At 39.6% G+C, this 16,401-nt stretch overlaps 1 protein-coding gene across 1 annotated transcript; it reads left to right on the top strand.

The window, feature by feature from the left end:
- The first annotated feature begins 8,335 nt into the window (after positions 1-8,335).
- LOC149213535 (uncharacterized) lies at positions 8,336-14,514 on the top strand. Its single transcript, XM_089389059.1, has 2 exons — positions 8,336-10,210; positions 10,486-14,514. The coding sequence occupies exons 1-2, from the start codon at positions 8,336-8,338 to the stop codon at positions 14,512-14,514; spliced, it is 5,904 nt and encodes a 1,967-aa protein (XP_089245185.1).
- Positions 14,515-16,401: the final 1,887 nt, after the last annotated feature.

Raw genomic sequence — 16,401 nt, 5'->3', positions numbered from 1 at the left:
TTAGATCCACTCCTTTGATATTTTCATCCCTCCATTTACTATTATTCCTATGCTTAAGTATAAGCTACAACGAATTTCATTTAAACTTTTAATGTTGATACAATATATAAATTTCTTGTTCTTCAACTTCTTGTAGTAATTCCATCAATACATTACACTGCATCTTAATCATAGCTAGCTCTCTATCAAATTTCTGATTACTAAATTGTCTATGGGTTATCTCTAAACCTCTATTATTAACATCAATAGTCATAATCATCCTTCATTTCTGAGCTTCCTCTTGTTCACTGTGAGGTGCATTCAAGCCTCTGTAACAAGATGATTCCATCAAACTATTACCAAATACCTTACTAAGATTCTCCATGGCATAGTCTTTTGGTATTCTTCCATTTCTTTCACTTATAACTTCCTTCTTCTGAGCACATCTTTCTCCTCTACCTTTTTCATTTATCTAGTTCACTTCTACCAAGAACTTTGCCTTGATCGCTTGTAGACTACATCAAACCCTTTACAATAACAATTTACTCCATAACATTTTACAATATCTCAAAAAGCTATTTTCGAGTCTAGCCTTTTCGTATTCTTTACTATCTCCTGTAGAAACTTTTGAGCTTTTCTGCTCCTTTGAAGCTTCTTCCCATCTTCACTTCCACTAGTAGAAAATGATGAAATTAGTGACCATGTGACTAAAAATGTTAGTCACTACAACTTTTCTAAGTGAAATACTACAAAAAATGAGCAATTTAAGTGACCCAACTAAAAATCATGAGCATAAATGACTAATTTAGTTTAGGAACAAAAATACGACTATTTAAAAAGTACTACAATAATACAAATTATTCATTTATGTTATTCATTTTAATGTGTCACTTCAACAATCTGAACTTACAAGCGATAAGGGATTCAAAGGTTGTTATAAATTGGCTCAAAGGTTATACTTCATTTAAAATATCTTTATTGGATCAATAGATGATTAGAGTTATGGATTTTATTAGAACCTTCAAGGTTATATCCTTTGATCACATTCACAAGGAATTAAATTCAAAGGCTTACATTTGAGTCAAATACATTATGAAAAATACCTAGAAAGAGAAGATTACATTATGGAAAATAGTAAATCAAACCATCTTCCTCATTATTATATTAACACCTAATTTAATATTGAAAAAAAAAACAACAACAACAAAACCACCTATAAATATATTTATACCTTCTTTACTCTTATAATTATAAAAGATTTAAATAAATTTATTTATAATTTCTTCCCCACATTAATTGTGAATGTTTTTTATCTCCATGTAGACTTATCAATATTTTTTTACTACACATCCCTATGTTAGTACACATATAGTATTTTTCTAATCACCATATCATTCTTTTTGTTCTAGTTTGGTTGTTACAATTGTGTTTTTTGGATTGTGATTCCTTTCTCTTACATGTTGTGATAGCTTGTGATGTTATAAATATAGATGATATTGCTGTAACCTTTGACTCAATTGGAGAGTTAGGATAGGTTAAATAACAAATTTATTGTTGGAATTATGGTATAGGTTTTGGCCTTGATGGAGACTCACAAATGATTCAGTGAAGTATGACAGTGTAATAGGTCAATTCAGAGGTAACATCAAAGGATTATAGATCAGATTCCATATATTGAAAAAATAGAATGTTTTAAGAAGTATACGTTGTTTATCCTTGTCCAAGGCATGCCTACACGCGGGTGCATAGAACCAAACGAGCATATACGTATGCACACACTTTCATAAGAGAAAAAGCGCATATGGGATGGAAAATTAAGGTTAAATAATACCAAGGGTCCATACCATGGTATTAGCCCACAATATTGAGCGGAATAATGGTTACTTGATCCCGTGTAAGAATATCACAGGTTTTAAGTGTTTTTTTGGTCTCAGGTATTGAGAAAGGCTAAAACTAGATAAGGAGGAGAAGATCAAAGGGCTAAGTGTGCACGTGAAATGGTTTTTAATGAATACTTCAATCTGAAGTATATTTTGGATTGTAAGGACTATGGCTATGATATAGATCAGAAATATCTTGTGCACCCTTGGATACACTATTGGATCAAGATCATGAGACCTAAAATGACTTATCATTGTATGATTTGATAATGGATAGTATAGATCTCATTGTTAATTCATGTTTTATCCATTATATTCCATGATATGGGCATATGTGAAGTATGGAATAGTTGCGAAGTTATAAGTTATTATCTGCAGATCTATACACTGGTTTGCCTTGGTGAAGGCATGTATACATGTTGGTTCGACACTTCTACGTAGCGTATACATTCTGACATTTGATTTTTTAAGTTGTAGTTGGTTCTGGTTGTTGATGCAGAGTTCTGGGTTTAACTCTATGTTCTTGTTATAGTGATTTGATGGTTCAGATTGATCGATTGTGATTTTCTTCAGAGTTGATGGGTTTCAATGATTGGTTGTATTGTAGTGGTGATTTATTTTGAGTTCAAAGTTATCGATGGGTCCAGTATGAAAATTTAATGAAACATGGTGTACGTAATGTGTTGTTGTGTACCTGGAGTATCTAGTCTGAAAATTTATGAAATGTTGTCTGTGGAGGAGGAGTGAAGGTGGTAGCCTTCTATAGGTCAGCTCCAACGTACTAGTAAACATATCGGCCAGTACAAGAGATAGGGGGTTGTAGCTCCCTTTTAGTAGAAGTTGGAGAATGAGAGAAGCTTGTAGCCTTCTGCAGGTGCGTTCCTGCATGCTAGTATAAGTCTGCACATAAAAAATATTGTAAACAACTTTTATTTATATTAAAAGAAGAAAAAGACAACAACAATAGGTGTTTTTTCTCTTGCATTGGGTTTCCACCTTAAATCTTGGTGTTCATGTGTGCTACTTATGTGTGTTGATTTATTTTGTTCTTACTGCATCTATTTACTACCTAGTAAAATCATCACACTTTGGTTTAAGATCAATAAACAATGAATTAACTATCTTACAAGTTTATTATCTATATGCTAGTTTCATTCATTGTAGTCACAGATATATGCTGGTTGGCTTCTGTAAATTAGCGTATACAACTTGAAAAGGAAAAATTTAAAATGTGTATTCACTGCCGCCCTCAATATTTTAACCAACATTTATGAGTTGGTTGTTCTTCCATTACAGAGGCCTAACTTGTTTGTTGAGTGCAAGTTCCCTGGTCCTACAAAAGGTGTTTTGGTTTATGGCCCTTCTGGAACTAGGAAACCATGATTACTTGAAGCTGGGTATCAAGGATTCTCAACAACATTTGGTACTCAACTATCACAACTATATGCACAAGTAAATCCAAGACAAGATGGAGTTCTTGTACATCTCCTCGCTCGACATGGTGTATTGATACACTGTCAAGATTGAGAAAAATTTTAAACAGAAGAAGCGAGACTTTGGATTTGTGTATCTAAAGCAAGGAAAAGGCATGCCCAGACCACACAACAAAGGAAAATGCTAAGGCAAGGTGACCCAGGGTAACGTGCTGAAGCCGCAAGCAAATAATAACACCAAGAACACAATGAAAGACATTGGAAAATGGTGTGAGTTCCGTAAGAGATTCAATCACAACACAAGTTAGTGTTGGGCCAACCAGTCATAGGAGGCCCAGCTGAATACTTTCGAATCAGATGCATGTTCCAACTCTGAGTCAAAACCTGACAAGGGGAATGAAAAAGGGAAGTAGATCATTGATGTAGAGCCCAGTTTCATTGTGGCTACCACCAAGATCTAGAGGAGGGGGAACACATCCTCCACTCATAGATGTGGGTGAAGGGTTCTCTGCTGTAGTTCATTGTTGACAACGGGAGGAAAAATACCCTCATTTTAGCAGATATCGTGAAGATGTTGGGCCTGCTGAATACAACATATTCGCAGTCGTACAACTTCGGTTGGCTTCACCAAGGAAGATATCTCTACGTCAGCTAGCAGTTTCGCCTTCCCTACAACATCAAGCCCTTCATGGATGAGGGGTTGTGTGATGTTGAAGTTTGTGATATATTATTTGGAAAACCATACTTGTGGAAGTGACATGTTGTATATGAGTCTAGAATTCACTCTGTGATTATTAATTTGGGCAATAAGTTGTACAAGATACTCGAGGTAGCCCTGCCTACTGCCATCTCTTTGATCACTGCAAAGAAATGTATTAATATCATTTCCCAAACCAGGAAATTTATTTTCCTTGTGATTCATCCTTAGCGAAAAAATAAGGTTGTGGCCACAGCTTCTCGATAAGGCTCAAACACATAACAACAATAGATGGACAATGTCATGGAGGATTACACGGACATTTTCACCTCACCTACAAGGGTCTCTCTGCACTGTCAAGTTAAGCAGTCCATCGATATGACCCGGGCGCACTGCTACCCAATGGATTGATCTATTCATGCTCTGTACTGGAGAACTATGAGATCAAGAGGTAGATTGAGGATATTTTGTAGAAATGGCACATTATTCCAAGTTCATCACCATGTTAGAGCCCGTTTTAATTAGTACAGAAGAAGGAAAGGACTTGGAGACTCTGTATTGACTATCGAGAGTTGAACAAGATCACTGTCTGGAATAGGGACCCAATCCCATGGATTGATGACCTTCTAGACCAGCTTAAGGGGAATAAATATTTCACCAAGATTGCCTTGAAGTCTAGTTATCACCAGGCACCTATGGAACCATTCAATGTGTGGAGGACTACCTTCAAATCTAGGGAGGCCATTTTCAAAAGGTTGGTCATGCCTTTTGAGTTGACAAATGCCCCCACAACATTCATGAAATTAATGGAAGACATCTTGCGTCCCTTCACCAATGCAGTTGTGGTGGTGTATTTAGATGAAATCTTGATCTTTAGCCAAATTTGGGAAGAGAACCTCCACCATATTCAAGAGGTCATTCCAACCCTATGACAACACAAGTTGTGTGCCAATTTGGAGAAATTCACTTTTTGCATGACTGAGGTTCAATATTTCGAGTACATCATTGATGAGCAGGGTGTGCATGTGGACTTAGCCAAGATACAAGTCATTCAGGATTGGGCAACCCCAACCACTCTCACAGTGCTCTGCATATTTCCTTTGTTACCAATTTCTATCTCAGGTTTATGTTGGGGTTCTCTCATATCGTTTGGTCTTTAAGTCAAGTCATCAAGGTAAAAGTGAAAGAAATGTTTTTTGGGTATGAGACCCAACAGAAGATGTTTTCCGAGTTGAAGCATCGCCTTTTCTTTGTACCAATGCTCACATTACCATACGTACAACAACAAATTTAGATTGAAATAGGCCCCTCCGAATATACTATTGGTGCAGTTCCTACTGAGTAGGGGCATCTAATTTATTTCCATAGTAAGACACTTTTAGACACAGTCTAAAAGTATCTGACTTATTACAAAGAAATGTATTCAATTATGCAGACCTTCCTTCAATGGAAGCATTACATTATGGGGAAGGAAATAATCATCCATACAGACAACCAACCCCTACATTTCATAGAGACACAAGCGAAGTTGTAGAATGATTGCCATCAGAAATGGTCCACATACTTGAAGCATTTCCATTTCAACATTAATTAGAAGAAGGGCACCACCAATAATGTTCCAGAGGGTTGCAGCCAACCACGAGTCATGGAACTAATCACTGTGCTCGACTCCTATGGGCATGAGACTTCGGGGTGACCACGTCTTTACAAAGGTGATTCAGAATTCACCACCACATTCGAGACATTCCTCCAAGGTAAGCAAGTTCCAAATTTTCACTTCCAGGGTGCACTGTTATGCCACCTGGGACACATATGTTTTCCTTCAAGCGAGGGTGGAAAGATGATTTAGGAGGCTCATTATACTCGAGTCGCTAGAAATTTTAGAGTAGAGAAAATAGTGGTCGAACCTTCGTCAGAATGTTAGGAAGTAGAATAGATCTTGCACTGCTTGTGCCATTTCCAACCCAGGCAATAAGAAGCAAGGCCTATATACTCCTCTACCTACTCCTAGTCGACGTTTGGAATCCATCTCGATGGATTACATGTCGGCCCTTCCTTCTACTAAGAATGACAATGACTACATTTTCGTAGTTGTCGACAAATTCTCTAAGATGACCATCATGGTGACCTACAAAATGAGTATCACAATAGAGGCCACTGGTAAGCTCTACTTTGGATGAGAATGGGTATACTTGGGGATCCCACGGTCCATTATCTCAAATCGGGACAATAGATTCCTAAGTAAATTTTTGTCAAGTCTTTGGACGACGTTGGATACCAAACTTACTAAGTCCATGGCTTTCCAACACCAAACTAATGGCCAAACAAAGGTCAGCAACAGGAAGATCATACACATTCTGCACATGTACATTTTGAAGCATCCACACACATGGGATTAAATCCTCCCCTATGGCCAACACAACTACAACAAATCTCTCCATATCTCAACGAGTCACAACCCCTTTCAGGCAGGGCTAGGATTTTAGCCATTATGTCCCACAAGTTTGACATATTTATATGCTTTAATAATAATCGAGTGTCGCACAAGTTCGAGGTGGGCAACAAAGATTGGCTACATTTGTAGAAGGAGCACCTCGTCGGACCCCACTGCAAGCTTCAACCACTCCTATATGTGGCATACACCATCACCAAGGCTATAGGGACCGATGCCTTCGATCTCACTATTCCATTGTTCCCTGGTCTACACTAGTGTTAAATGTAGATTGTGTTCGACCATATTTTCCACCATTTTTTAACACATTCGACATTACAGAACAACTCACACTAACATAGCTAAATCACAACTGCATGGAAGAGGCCACAACTGGTCAAGTCATGGACACGCAGATCAACAAAAATCGCCAACAGAGGATCCAACTATATCGAGTTATCAAAGCAGGCCAACTCCTTCATGAGGGAAAGTGGTTCACCAGCGACTAGATTCAACAAAAATTTCCTCACCTGAGGGAGACTTTGCACATAATGGGGACCATTGATTCCTAAAGAGGGAGGACTGATCTAGTTGGATATTGGTGGCCACCCACCTATTCCACCTAGACGTTCAGTTAGTTTCATTTGTTGTCTTGTTTATTGGATCATTTACTATTTTTAGCAATATTTTGGTTCCTAAACATCCGAAGTAGTTTTGAACCCCTTAACGACATTTTTTCGAGGTTTTCTGGAGTGCCACAATCATAGGCAGGGCCCTACCAAAAATATTGTAGTACATGGAGAGACCTTTTCAACAAGGTATCGTACACACCAAACGAAGATAATATCACCAAGTTACAACCCTGGGAAGTTGGTTGGCCAACTAACCCCAACGAGGACCACATACTCTTGGTGTTCCATCTCATGGGGTTCAGGTTTTGGTTGTTTAGGGTTTTCCCTTGCCGTTTAATAATAAATAGGCCCTTGAGCCTCATTGTAACATAGTTTAGACGCATGTAGCCACCACATCTCTTCTCAGAGATAAGCTACCATCACCCAAGCTAGTTTATTTTCATTTTGTTTAGTATTTTGATATTAATGAAATGAAGTGTTATTTTTTCTACATCTTTTTATTTATTGTTATATCTGTAATTTGTTGCATTCCTATTTAATTTCAAACCAATGGTGGAATTATTATAGGATATATGACTTATTTTACACGGTCTTTTATTTTAATAGAGTGCACTAACTCATTTGCACACAAGTTGAGCTAGATCACAATAGTAATCTTGTATTTTGAGAACTTATTGAAGATCACAATATTGACCAAGCTTTGCATATGGAACATGTACTTTAAATCACATGTGTGGAGAGGTTGGCACACTTTTCTAAGACATACTTATTATAATATTTTAGCATTGATTAAAATATTATTGAACTAACTATTTTGTTACACAATGTTAAAAAGTTGTTACGTGTTAGAAATTAAACATAAAGCTTTAAAAAAAATTCAAAATAGGAAAATTGCAATCTTTAACATACATTTAAATAAAGGAGAGGAGATGATAGGGGAGGGTTTCGTTCCTGAAACCCTAGGCCCTAGGCCTAGGTAGGTCAGACCGCAGCAGTCGACACACAGGTACGGCGCAGGCAGCTGTCGACAGTACATCATTCAGGGTGGAGGTAGTCGATGGCGACAGCTAGGAATGAAACCACTTTTTTCAACCAGCGGTTTGGCGTTTGGGTTTATCTTGGTCACGGGAGCGGTTTCAAGACTTTTTACCCTGCAGTAATTTTCGTGGAGGTCTACGCTGCTCTGGCCAGCTGCTACCCTAGGATCACAAACTGTAAGCGGTTTGTTCTGAGTCGGTTTCGGGCTGTGGTTGAAAAGCTTTTCCTCGTTGTATTCAAAAACCATGGTAAACCCGAGTGAAGCTCTGGAGTTGGAACCCTCGACAGAAGACCTGATAACTGTTTGGGGAAGGGAGTTTGCTGCTCAGGCTCTCGGCGAGGCTTTAGGAAAGAAAAAAGGAAGATCTGGAGCTGGCGCGGACGTAGGAGATATACCCAGTATCTCATGTGTGGCCGAGTTGCTGCCGGAAAAAAGCTGGGATTTGTCAGGGCTGTTGGGTGCTCCGGGGAAAGACTCTGCGAACGACCCCTTTTTGGTCGCGAAGCCATCTGGTGAAGCTCGGAACGCAAATCCGCCGTCGGGTAAGCTTTCTTCTCCATCCAAAGTCTTTTCCCCTTCTGGGGGTTTGGAAGACATTATAAATTCAGTCCAAAACGTTGGAGTCTGGAGGCCTGTTGGGGGGTTAAAATCCTCTGTGGCAGATCCTGGGAAGAGAACTCAGTTGGGAGAGGTTATTAGGGACCTGTTCCCAAAGGTACCGGAACGGGGTTCCTCACGGCCGAATGTTGGGGAAGCAGTCAGGGAACCCAGACATTTATTGGGAGAAGGGTTGGATTTAGGTCAAGAAAAGACTGGGAAAGGGAAGGATGTCAACCCGATTGAGGGTTTGGCCGAGACCCAGCAAAGGATCGATCATGCAGAAGGAACGGATGGTGGAAGCCGAAGGAGGGTGGAAGAGCAAGCGCGGGAGCACGATGGCATGTCCGACGCCTCTGAGCGTAGAAGGTTAGGGGGAAAGCGAAAAAAATCAAGACCTCTGAAGACAAGGGAATTCGAAGAAGTGGTTTTGGAGATGGATATGCAGGTCGAGGAGGTGCTAGATGTGGATGGGATTACACTGGTGGGCAGAATCAGAGGTCAGGCTGTGTCTGGGGTTGCTTTTAGACGATGGGCGGAGAATCAGTGGGCAGGATCATTGGCGGCCACATTCAATTCGAATGCCTTGGTAAAGGGATGGTTCATGATAAAATTTGAGAGTAAAGAGGCCATGGAGTGGGTCGAAGGACAGAACTGGTCCTATGGAAACAGGCCGGTGTTTTTCAAAAGGTGGACGCCTCTTTTTGATGCGGAAACGGAAAAGATGGATGCATTTCCAGTTTGGGTTAGAATTCCCAATTTACCCCCGTACTTCTGGGCGGACTCAGTTTTCAGATCGATTGGGAATGTATTGGGGACATACTTGGATGCAGATAAATCATACCTGCATACTTTCGAGAAGAGGGTGGCTCGAATACTGGTTAAGCTCAATCCGAAGGAAGGCCTTGCAAAAACCATTCCTCTAAGATATAAGGAGTTCAGAATAGAACAAAAACTTGACTATGAACACCTTCCGTTTCGCTGCCATTTTTGCCATGAATATGGGCATTTGGCGCGCGATTGCCCGCTGGGAAGAAGAAGGAGGAGGATTCAGAAGGAATCAGAGGAATGGGTTGAGCATAACAGACAGGAGGAGTTTCAGACTGAGGGATTTGTTCACCCGGGGAACCAAGGAGAGGATATGCAGTATCAGTCGGTGACGGATTTACCAAAGGAGGATGAAGAAACGATGGGCCCTGCAAACTGCCAGCCGATGGACACCTCTATAATGGATCCGCCGACGGCCGAAAAAGACTGCAATCAATCGGGTATGCCGTCCTCTGTCTTAAAGCATTCTTCTATAATAGATGATACTTGTATTGGGGGGCTCTCTGTGTTAAACACCTGTAATGATGTGATGAAAAAAATTGACAACCTTTCAATTGAGTCTGTCTCCATAAATCTGGATGGTGAAGATTTTCCCCCACTAAACTCTGGTGATGATCATGGTCTAGTACCTCGGCCCTACAACCTGAGATCCAATAGTAAGAAACCAATAAATCCAAATGATGTCATGGAACCGGTAGGAGGGTTAGGGCTAGAGACCTCAAAATGTCACTCAAAGAAGAACAGAGGCAGGAAATCGAAATTAACCATGACACAGGAGAAAGCAATCTTTGATGTTGCTGATGGGAAACAGATGACAATTCCTGGGGCGCTTAGAGCAGCAAAACCCCCTGAGACGGTTATCAAATGATCTGTCTCTCTTGGAATTGTAGAGGGTTAGCTAGTAAGCCTAAAAAACTAGCTTTGAAAGAGCTCATCTCTCGATGCAACCCTGATATTGTCTTTCTTCAGGAGACTTTAGGAAATAGCTTGGATGTTGAAGCAGCACTCTGTTCCTATCTCCCGGGATGGGAGTTCTTGGCTGCAGATGCATCTGGGCGCTCGGGAGGTATAGCGATGGGTCTTAAGAAAGGGAAACTAAAATTGATATCCTCATGGGGATTCCAAAATGTACTAGGCATGGAGGTTGTTTCGCAGGATTTTGACTTCCCTCTGACTTTTGTTAATGTCTATGGTCCCTGTCATGGAAGGGCTTTGTTCTGGAATGAGCTTCTCTCCAAAAGTTTAGTCCAGGACAAGAATCTCATCATTGGAGGTGACCTAAATTTCTCTATGGGTTCCTCGGAAGCATGGGGACCACTTGCAAGGGAGGATCCTTTAACGGACTTCTTTTCAAATGCTCTGGTGTCTCATAAGCTGATTGATGTGAATATCATAAAAGCCAAACCTACTTGGAGAAACAGGAGGACTGGAGAGTATAGAATCGCAAAAAGGTTGGATAGATTCCTCATCAGCGAAAAACTGGCAGCTTTGGTTCCTTTATTCAGGCAGTGGGTCGGGGAAGGTGGAAACTCAGATCACTTTCCTATCCTCCTTGAATTCTCAAAACCTCCAAAAAAGCCGGCCTCGCCTTTCAAATTCAATGCCCACTGGCTCCAGGAGGAATCATTCAAAAAGCTGTTCCATGAAACTTGGATTCATCCGAGGCCGGATTACGAGGGAAGTTTAGCTGGGAGACTCATGGAAAATTTAAAAAGACTGAAAAAAGCAACCATTGCTTGGGCATCTGAAAGAAGAAGGAAACAATCTGAGGTTTTAGTAAGCATTGATGAAGCTTTGAGGGTCCTTGAAGAACCTGAGGCTGATGCCTATGCAAATTCGGAATCAAAAGAGAAAATATTGGAGTTGGAAAAGAAAAGGGCGAAGATATTACTGGATAAAGAAGAAGAGTGGAGGCTGAAAAGCAGAGCTATCTGGTTAAAAGCAGGGGACGAAAACACAAAATTCTTCCACAACTATGCAAAAGGGAGGAGGAATGCAAACACTATTTGGAAGCTGAGGGACTCGGAAGGTAGAGAGGCTTCTTCTTTTGAAGAGTTGTCCAATATGGGGAAAGATCACTTTCAGTCCCTTTTTGCGGATCCAGGGGTTATCAACTTACCAGAAATCATCAGAACTGCTCAGGCTTTTCCCCGCTTTGTGGAAGAGGAGGAGGCAGAAGACCTTTTCAGGGAAGTGACAAAAGAAGAGGTTGAGGGTGTTATAAAGTCTATGGCCAAAGACAAAAGTCCTGGTCCTGATGGATGGACTATAGAACTTTTCACCCATTTCTTTGAATCCATTGGGGCAGAACTCTCTGAGGTGGTGGAGGAGTCCAGATTAAAAGGGGAAATTTATGGGCCTTTCAATGCAACTTTCATTGCTCTCATCCCGAAAAAAGAGGATCCTGGTTCTTTCGAAGATTTTAGGCCTATATCCCTATGTAACACCATTTACAAGATTATTGCAAAGATTATCGCGGTTAGATTGAAACCTATCCTATCCTGCCATATTTCCAAGGAACAATTTGGTTTCCTGGATGGGAGGCAGATTCATGAGGCTATAGGGGTAGCTCAAGAAACAATACATAGCCTCAGGCAGGCAAATAAAAAAGGAGCAGTTCTAAAAATTGACCTAGCAAAAGCTTATGACAGGGTCAACTGGACTTATCTCAAGTTGCTCTTGATGCACCTTGGTTTTCAAGCTGGTTTCATTAGATGGATCATGGGATGCATTACAAATGTAACTTTTGCTGTTCTGATAAATGGTGCTGCTTCCCGTTTCTTCAAAAGCCAAAGAGGACTTCGTCAAGGGTGTCCACTTTCCCCTCTGCTTTTTCTTCTTGCGGCTGAAGGTCTTAGTCGACTCATCTCAAAGGCAAAAAGTACAGGTTTGATCAAAGGTTTGGAGGTTGCTGTCAACCTTTTCATTACCCATTTGCTTTTCGTTGATGATATCTTATTGTTTACAAATGGGAATATTACCGAAATCTTAGAGCTAAAGTCTATTCTAGATCTGTTTCTGAAAGCAACAGGGCTCAAAGTTAATGATAGAAAGTCTCAGTTGATTTTTGAAGGCTTCAGTAGACAAGAGGAGATGGCAATTGAGACCCAGCTGCCCTTTGGCACCTGTAATATGGAGCATCCCTTTAAATATCTTGGCTTTTGGCTCAAGCCAACTTCCTACAGGAAGCAAGACTGGAATTGGTTGGTTGCGAAAATTGAGCAGAAAATTGCTCACTGGAGCTATAAATGGCTGTCGAGGGCTGGAAGATTAACCTTGGTGAACTCCGTGTTACAGGCTATACCAGTTTTCTGGGCAGCTTTAACATGGATACCCAAAGGAATACTCCACAAAATAAAACAACTCTGCAGCAGATTTCTCTGGTCTGGGTCCAAGGAGGAAACTGTACTCCCTTGGGTGGCTTGGGACAAAATTGCAAGGCCAAAAGAATGGGGTGGTTGGGGGCTAAAAAACCTTGTGGATTTTAGTCAGGCCTTAGCTGCAAAAGCAGGATGGCGTATCATTACTACAGAGAACCTTTGGACGAAGGTGGTTACTAGGAAATATATTGATCCCACTCCGATTGAAGATTGGATAAGAAAGCCCAACAAGAAAGGGAGGAATTGTTCGGTCATCTGGAAAGCCACCACGGAGGCTTTCAAGATAATTGAGCGAGGACTGGCATGGAGGGTTGGGAATGGAGAGTGCTTGAGGATTGGCAGAGACCCATGGGTGGGTTGCAATGAAGATTTTGCCCTACATCCGGATCTGGTTGCTCATCTGGAAGGCATAGGCATAAATAGATTAAACCAGATAGCAAATTTGGAGCAGACCTCTATTTGGGGCCAAGCCTGGAAGGCTGGAGAGGATATTGGCCTAAACGCTTTTTGGGGTGATGATTGGCAGCGTTATATTCAGGAGCTGAAAAGATCAAATGTCAGAATATTGGATAGGCCAGATAGTCTGGTTTGGGCACATGCCGATTCTGGGCTCTACTCCCCAAAGGCAGGCTATTCCTTTCTGGTGAAAAACAAAGGGTGGACCCTTCCTGCTTGGTGGTCAAAGCCCCTGTTAAAGCTAAAGTGCCCAAAAAAAGCTCGTATCTTCTTCTGGTGTGCATTAAATCACAAAATTCCATCCTGGGATGTTCTTCAGGGCCGGTTTAAACAGGGACCTGGCAGATGCCCTCTGTGTTGTGCGGATGAAGAAACCATCAACCACCTCTTTCTGTTATGCCCGTTCACCAAACAGACTTGGCTAGAGGCGGAAAAGCTTCTGAATACAAAGCTAAAATGGGAAGGGGTCGATCTAATGGCATGTTGGGAATACTGGTGGAACAACTTTCAGGGGAGGAATCTGAGGAATTTACCCCCCATCATATGCTGGGGTATCTGGATTGCAAGAAATCGCAGCATATTCAGAGAGAAGCTATCACCCGAGACTGCGGTGGCCATTCAGAGCATTGCCATTTTTGACAGCATCCCACTGGATGAGGAGGAAAAAAATCAAAAACAGAGGTCAGCCCCATGTATACGGGAAGGGGTCCCTTGGGCTTTTTTCGATGGGGCTGCTCAAAACAACATCGTGGGTGCCGGGATCTGCATTCATCTCAATAACTCTCACTCTCTTAAGGCCTCGGTTGGCATTGGAACGGGCACAAATAATTTTGCCGAGCTCTCGGCTTTAAAGCTTCTGCTGTGCTGGCTTATACAAAAGAACATCCTCACCATTCAGATTTATGGAGACTCATTGAATGTTATAAACTGGGTTATTGGGAAGTACAGATGTCAAAATTATATGCTGCTGCCTCTTTTAGAAGAAATACAAATCTTAAAACAGAGGTTTAATGTTTTTTTCATTGAACACATATACAGGGAATTCAATGAAGTCGCAGATGGGCTTTCTAAGGCAGGTTTACAACAAGATATGGGCTCGTGGAGAATAGCTGAACAGATACAGGATCAGATCCGTGTGTCGGACCTCCCTCCATACCCATAATTCCATCCTTTTGTTTTCAGACGATAGTTGTTTTTCCTATTACTGTTTCTTGAACTGTTAGTCATAGAAAAACTCGGGTTTATATACTGTTTTCAGATACATTTCTGCTCCTTTTTTGTTGAGCTGTGTGGCTATGATGCTGGTTTTTGCATGTTTGGGTCGTTTTCCTCTTGAAAGGAGGCCCAACAGAACCCAGTTCAAACTTGTTAATATCTCTCTGCTTTTGGTTCGGCTGTCTAGGCCGAGTGTTTTAGTCTGTTCTAACATGCTGCACGCTGTAGGTGCGCTGTTGTCTCTCTTTAGAGGGGTTGGCCTAGTTATTAGGCGGTCATTACAGAATGTTAACTCATCTGCATGTAACTTTTTTTATTTCTTATAAAAAAAAGTTCGTTTTTTTCTGTGGAAAAAAAAAAAAAACATACATTTAAATAATTATAAAATATTAAATACATATTACCTGTACATAAATAGAAATAATTCTCAAAAAGTACTTATACATATATTACAATCACTTCTCATAAAAAAGATTTTATCATTACAAAATAATTTTATCATTACAAAATATTCATATTCATGTTCCTCTTAAAATAATTTAGATTTTTTTTAATAAAAAAATATATATTTTGTTTTTATTAGCTTAATCTGATACATCAATCTAAGTATTATCTTCTTATACTGTAATATCATATAACAAAACTTGTCCATAAAAAGACTTGTCCATAGAAAAAAACTATGAAAAAGGTAATAAGCGAAAATATGCAACCCAAAATATAATGCCCCCATATTAATTGAATCTTCCCTTTCTATGAATCTTCCCTTTCTAGGAGCGTTTGGAAGTATGATTAATTATAAATATTTTGCGGAAATGACAACTATGAATTATACTTTTATAATTGAATCATGTTCTGTCAATCATATAGAAAGCTTCGGAATGTTGGAATATTTGTCTTTTATATAAAAAAACGAAGATGACTAATTAAACGATAGATAACACAACAGGCTTCGTTTGCTACATGGGGTGACTTTCACGTGTGAGTTGAAGTCACCTGCTGAGGATTTTGAGCATGTATCGCTCGACCTGTTTTTCACAAATGTTTTTCCTGAGCACGGGGCAGTAAGTGGGACAGACAAGTTTACAGATCCCAATCTTCCACGACTCTAGCATCTGATACATTTTAAATAAAAAATATGTATGTTAAATATATCAATATGAATTTCGTATAATATGTTTATCAAATTCTTTAAATTGGTTTTCGTTTAAATATAAAGATATTTATTAAAATATTTTTTTTTGTTTAAAAGAATATATATATATATATATATATAAAAGTTTTTTAGTTGTTGTTTTTTCTTCCCTTCTAGTGATGGGAAGTTTATATATATATATATATATATATAATAATAATAATAATAGATATTTAGGAATATTTTGTTATTTTTTTTAAATGTTTTTAAATTTTGTTTTTATGTTTTAATTATTATTTTTCACATTTATAAAAAAGATGTAAATAAGGATGAAATTTGAAAAGACATATATTTCAATTTGAATTGTAATGTCCCTCGAAAACTGTAAGTATTTTATTTACCACTGTATGAAAACAAACTAGATAATATTGTTATTTTCTGTTTAGATTAATAATATTGTTAATTTCTTAATTTAGGAAATGATTGAGTAATATCAGATTTTGTAACTTCTCATTGAGAAGTTGGAAAGAGGCAGTTGCCGATAAAAAAGAAAACCCTAACTACCTCCACTAACTAAAAACACCCTAAGGAAAAGGGTGTGAGGGGAGGGAAAACCGTGCTGAAAGGTTAGATGATAAAGGGGAGAGCATACTGAGTTTGGTGAGGACCAGATAGCATTGGCACGAAGTGCGAAACTTGCGA

The sequence above is a fragment of the Pinus tabuliformis genome, chromosome 1_1, assembly GCF_031772625.1.
Source record: "Pinus tabuliformis cultivar Carrire ecotype Pingquan chromosome 1_1, CPIR1, whole genome shotgun sequence".
NCBI lineage: Eukaryota > Viridiplantae > Streptophyta > Pinopsida > Pinales > Pinaceae > Pinus > Pinus tabuliformis.
Note: the sequence above shows the minus strand (reverse complement) of the source record. Positions and strands in the feature narration are given on the sequence as shown.